Source organism: Alligator mississippiensis, chromosome 2, assembly GCF_030867095.1.
Source record: "Alligator mississippiensis isolate rAllMis1 chromosome 2, rAllMis1, whole genome shotgun sequence".
NCBI classification, from domain to species: domain Eukaryota; kingdom Metazoa; phylum Chordata; order Crocodylia; family Alligatoridae; genus Alligator; species Alligator mississippiensis.
The window spans coordinates 156,679,203-156,685,202 of NC_081825.1; the positions used below are offsets into that span (position 1 = coordinate 156,679,203).

Here is a 6,000-nt window from a genome sequence, read left to right on the forward strand (position 1 = left end):
GCATCTGAACAGGACCTGGGGATCACAATTGACCAGAAGATGAACATAGATCCAGGGAAGTGCTTCTCCCTCTCTGTTCAGCATTGGTGAGGCCAGTGCTGAGTACTGTGTCCAGTTCTGGGCACCATAATTCAGGAAAAACGTGGATAAACTTGAGAGGGTACAAAGAAGGACCACCCATATGATTCGGGGCCTGGAGGAAAGGCCCTATGAAGAGAGACTCTGGGGATTGGGCCTGTTCAGTATGAGTAAGAGAAGACTGAGAGGTGACTTGATAACCACCTACAAGTACATTAAGGGTGAGCATCAAGATCTAGGGGAGCAACTCTTCAGAAAGGCACTTCAAGGGAGGACAAGAACCAATGGGCACAAGCTAACAGAGGGAAAATTTAGTCTGGACATAAGAAAAAAACTTTTTCCATAAGGGTTACCAGAATCTGGATCACACTCCTAGCAGAGGTGGTGCAGTTGCCATCCTTGAAGGTGTTTAAGATGAGGCTGGATAAGCACATTTTTTAGCTTATTTGAGCCCAATAACTTTCTGCCTATGGTAGGAGACCAGACTTGATGATCTTGCAGGTTCCTTCCAGTTCTTCGATTCCATGATTCTATGATTAAGGCTAGCTTGCACAGAAATGCAGGTTACATATTTTGGGATATCTTATCAATATTTAGTATTTCTCAGAATTTTCTTTCCTCTGTTACTAGAGATTTTCTGAGTCTAACCTTCTAATTTCACAAAATAACAAAGTTTTTTATAATGCAATATTAACCTTGTGTTTTTCCAAATTTTACCATTACTTTGAAATGCCTACCAAATTTGTTAGAACACCCACATAAAGCCAACCACAACACTCCCATTGACTTTATAAGCCAAGTCTATCTTTCTTTAACTCAGCAGTCTTCACTTTCTCTGTGGACTTGTGTGTTCTAAGTTTAAAAGCAACGTTTGGCTTTGAGTGCTCTTAATTCATGTCTGCTGCTACAACAGGGGTGGGCAAAATGTGACCTGTGGGCTGGATCCCTCCCCCAAGGCATTCTATCTGGCCTGCAGCTACTCTTCTGAAGGAGAACTGTATTGCAGCCTGTGGCTGTCCTAGCTTCTGGCACCTTCCACCTTTCTTCCTTTGCTGTGCTGTAACCAGCTGCCACAGCAGTAAGTGCTATGGTCCCAGTGGCCAGGTAGCCACTCCTCTCCCCTCCTGACCTGGACCACTCTGCCCCACCTCCCAGCCTCCAGTGTATGCTCCAAGGCAGGGATGCTGAGCTCCTGGCCAGGCTCTTGCCCGGTGAGGCTATCTGCATGCAGCTCTCAACCCCAGAGGCGTGCCTTGCTCTGAGAAAGGACAACCCTGGCAGGAGTGATTAGCTCAAGTGGTAGAGGCAGCTCAAAGGGTAATTAGCTCAAGTGCATGCAAGAGGCAGCAGGCTAGATGACTGCATTCTCCAGGTGAAAGCCTCATTTACTCTGACTAAATGTGCCTGCCCGCCTGTGGTGGCAGGGTACAGCAGTAAAAAAGACAAGTGGCCAGTATGGGAATTGAAACCACAGCCTTGGCATTATTCTTCCACAGCTGCAGCACTGCCAGGGTTATTTGAAGGGATAGTGTGTTCTCTTCACATGCCAGAGGCAGTTTGATTGATGCTCACATTCTCCCAGGACCAAGGTGTCTCTTGCCCTTATAGGGAGCAGTAGCAGGCCGGGGGAATTAGCTCAAGAGGACAGCAGTACTGGTCCTGCTTTTTACCAATAGGAAGCTAGCTGAAGTGGTAGAGTGTTCGCTCAGCATACAGGAGAGCACTCCACCAGTCAGCATGTGCTGCTGGGGGTTACTTGAAGGGATAGTGTGCTTGCTTTGTATGTGAGAGGTAGCACAATTGATGCCTGCATCCTCCTGATGTCAGGGTAGAGCCTCCAGACTGTTCCTTGCCCTGACTGGGACTAGTACCTAGTAGGAGGAATTAGCTCAAGTGAGAAAGTCTTTGCTTTGCATACAAGAGGCTGCAGGATTGATGCTTGCATTTTCCAGGTGCCAGTCCTTTTTGGTGGGCCCTTGCATGCCTGCCTGCCTGTGGTAGCAGAGCGCAGCACTAAAAAAGGTAGGTGGCCAGCATGGAGATCAAACCCACGTTATTAGCATCATGCTGTAATGAGGAAAAATACCTGGCCAGGCAACAAAGACTCCTCCAAGCTTGATCCTGCTTTGGCCAGAATGGGCTGGGCACTCAGCGGGCCAGTTAGTCCCTGGCTCCACCCCCCCCACCCTAGACAATAACACTGGTCCTTCATACTACTGTGGGGGAAGAGCACTCACTTTCCATGTGAGAGGGAGTGGGATTGATACCCGTCTTCTCCAGGGGTCCTGGGCCTCTCTGTTTTTGCCAAGGGTGTAGCTTGGCTCAGGTCCCTGGCCCATGCTCAGGGTGGCTGCGTTCCAGTCACCACGGTGCCACCAGGGGATTATTTTAAGGGGTACAGTGCTCACTTTACATACCAGAGGCAGTGTGGTCAATGCCCTTGTTATTCCATGGCAAAGTTGTAGCTCCAGATGTATCCTGTGCCCTGATGGGGACCAGTGCCAGACAGGGGAAATTAGTTCAAGTGGCAGAGTGCTTTGCATGTGAGAGGCAGTGGGATTGATGCATGCGTTCTGCAGGTACTGGTCCCTTTTGCTGAGCCTGCTTGTGCCTACCTGGCTGTGGTGGCAGGGTGCAGCAGTAAAAAAGGCAGGTTTCCGGTGTGGGGATTGTGGCATGAATACCAGAACACTCTAACCAGATGAGCTAGGCTGGCAGGTAAAGAAACACTCATGAGCCTGATTTTGCTTTGGCCAGTTTGGGCCTGGCCGGCAGGCCAGTCCCCAGCCCCACACACCCCCTCGGCAGCAGTGTCAGTGCTGCTTCTTTCTGCTGGAGATCTAGCTCAAGTGGTTGAGCACTTGTTTAGTATGCGAGAGGTAGTGGAATTGATGCCTGCATTCTGTAGCAGGTGCCGGGCACCCTTCTCATTGGTGAGGCCACAGCTTGGCTTGTGTCCCTGGCCCGTGTTCTGGGACCACAGCATTAGCTGGGGAATTCTTTCAAGGGGTATTGTGTTTGCTTCACATGCTAGAGGCAGTGCCATCCCTGCCCCCATTCCTCTGACACCTGGGTAGAGCCCCCAAGGTGTGCATTGTCTTGACAGGGAGCAAGGCCAGGCAGGGGCAACTAGCTCCAGCAGTAGAGCACTCACTTTGTATGTAAGAGGCAGTGGGATTGATTCCCGCATTCTCCAGGTGCCAGCCCCATTTGCTGGGCCTGCACTTACCTGCTGCCTGTGGTGGCAAGGTGCAGCAGTACAAAGAGTAGGTGGTTAGCATACGGATCAAAACCACAGCCTTGGTGTTAGCAACACCATGCTCTAACCAGCTGAACTACCCACCAGGGCTGAAAAGACTACCCTGAGCCCAATCCTGCTTTGGCTAATATGGGCCTGTTCCTCAATGGGCACACTACTCCCCAGCCCCATATACCCCCTGGGTAGTAGTACCAGACCAATTTGCTATAACCAGGGAGCTAGCTAAAGTGGTAAAGCACTTGCTTCACTTGAGAGTTAGCGGGATTAATGCCCATGTTCTCCAGTGGGTACTGAGCCATTTTTTCCTTTTGCTGAGACTGCAGCCCAAATTATGTGCCTGGCCAGGATCTCAGGAAGTTGTTTTCCAGTGCCATGGCACCATGGGATTACATCAAGTGGTACAGTGCTCACTTCACATGTGAGAAGCATTGTGATCAATGCCTGCATTATCCTGGTGCCAGGGTAGAGCCTCAGAGGCATGACTTGCCCGGATGGGAATGGCAACAGTGAGGGGGAATGAGCTCAAGCAACAGACCACTCACTTTGCATGTGAGAGGCAGCAGGATCAATGCGTGCATTCTCCAGGGGCCAGTCCCTTTTGCTAGGTCTACACATGCCTGCTTGCCTGCAGTGGCAGGACACAGCAGTAAAAAGGGCAGTTGGCCAGCATGAAGGTCAGACCCATGGCCTCAGCCTTATTAGCACCATGCTCTAACAAGCTGCACAGGTGCCAGGCCATGTGGAAGCAAATCTTCCACAAGGACCTGCAGAAGGAGCACAGAGACCTGAACTGGCGAACAGCCCACTGGGCACTCTCCATACAGACAGAGAAACAGTGCAGGGCAGAGAGATCCATTGACCTGCCCAAGGCAAACCTGCTGGTGGCAGGCAGAAACAATCACCCACATGTTCTAGGACTGCCCATATGCCAGAGAGGTGTGGAAGAAAGTATGTGCACTCCTCTCGGTGATGACAGGTTTCAGAATCCTGACCAGAGCAGCTGTCTTCTATGGTCACTTGACCAAACAGGAAGGGACCCCAACAGCCTGCTTCAACCAATTCATTTCCTGTTTCAGGTATGCCCTGTGGAAGGCCAAGAACCTGCTTACAAACAGACACTTAGACCACACAGTCAAGGACTGTATTGAAATTGGACTGACTGAAATGTACCAGTACTACAGGAAGACAGAAGAGAATGATGGGAAAGAGATGGCAGACTTTATATGGAAGAGAGGGGACTGGCATAGACTCTTCAGAGGCAAACCCTCCAAAGAGAATAACAAGAAGGACAGTGGTGTGGACAGTGATGGTGACAACGACAACAACGAATATGATGACGATGAGTGAAAGTACTGGAATGGTGATGGGTGCACTGTGGGAGCTTTGTAACAGGACTAAAATAGTTTAACTGCTTACGTGTGTTTTGGTCTGTAAAGTGAACCACAGGGGTCACTTGACAGGTTGTTAGAGGTACAGTTATATATATAAATATTTTTTTTAAAACTGAAACAAGCTGCACAAGGCGGCCAAGAAAAGGAGACTCCCCTGAGCCCAATTCTGCTTTGGCCAGTATGGGCCTGGCCCACAGTGTGCAGTCTATTCCCCATATGTCCCCATGGCAGCAGCACCGGTCCTTCTTATATCTGTGGGGAAACTAGCTCAAGTGGTAGAGTGCTTGCTTTGCATGCAAGAGATAGCAGGATTGATGCCCCTGTTCTCTAGTGAATGACCCTGGATGGCTGTGTCCTAGGCACTGTGGTGCTGCCAGGGAGTTATTTGAAGAGTAGAGCATTCACTTCACATGCAAGAAGTAGTGGGACCAATGCTAGCATTCTCCAGAGGGTGCTGTGCCACCCTTCTGTTTTGCTGAGGCCATGGCCCTGCTGAGGTCCCTGGCTAGTCTCCAGATTGGCTGCATTCCAGGGGCCAAGTCACCACCGGGGGATTATTTGAAGGGGTAGAGTGCTTGCTTTGCATGCAAGAGGTAGTGCAGTCGATGCCTACATTCTCCTGATGCTACGGTAGAGCCCAAGAGGCATGCTTTGTCCTGATGGGGTGGGAAACAGCAGGAAGAGGGAATTAACTTAAACTGTAGAGTGGTTATTCTGTATGCAAGAAGCCATGGGATTGATGCCCCCATTCTCCAGGTGCTGGTCCCTTTTGCTGGGCCCATGTATGCTTGCTTGCCTGCCTGTAGTGGCTGGGCACAGCAGTAAAAAGAGCAGATGGCCAGTGTGGGGATTGTATCCACGGCCTTGGCATTATTAGCACTGTGTTCTAACTAGCTGAAGTAGGCAGGCAGGTAAACAGACTCCCATAAGCCCGATTCTTTGTTGGCCAGTATGGGACTGGCCCTTGGTGAGCAGGGTAGTCCCTGGCCCTAGACACCCACTGGACTGCAGTCCTGGTCACATTCCTCTCCACTGGGAACCTAGCTGAAGTAGTAGGGGATCAACTAGCCTGCCAGAGGTAGTGGGATTGATACCCACATTCTCTAGCAATTGCTACCCCGCCCTCCCATTTTGCTACGGTTGGGTCCCTCGCTCAGGATCTACAATGGCTGTGTTTCAGGCACCACCACACCACTGGGGTATTATTTCAGGGGATACAGTGCTTGTTTTGCATGCCAGAGGCAGCGTGATTGATTGCTGTGTTCTAGCACA

At 50.4% G+C, this 6,000-nt stretch overlaps 1 protein-coding gene across 1 annotated transcript in view; it reads left to right on the forward strand.

The window, feature by feature from the left end:
- LOC102574853 (melanopsin) overlaps window positions 1–4,752 on the forward strand; it is a 112,142-nt gene extending 107,390 nt beyond the window's left edge. Inside the window, exon 10 of the mRNA XM_059722329.1 lies at window positions 4,414–4,752. Coding sequence (XP_059578312.1) covers window positions 4,414–4,485 — 72 coding nt within the window. The 3' untranslated portion in view covers window positions 4,486–4,752. The remainder of the gene's footprint in view (window positions 1–4,413) is intronic.
- The last annotated feature ends 1,248 nt before the right edge of the window (window positions 4,753–6,000 follow it).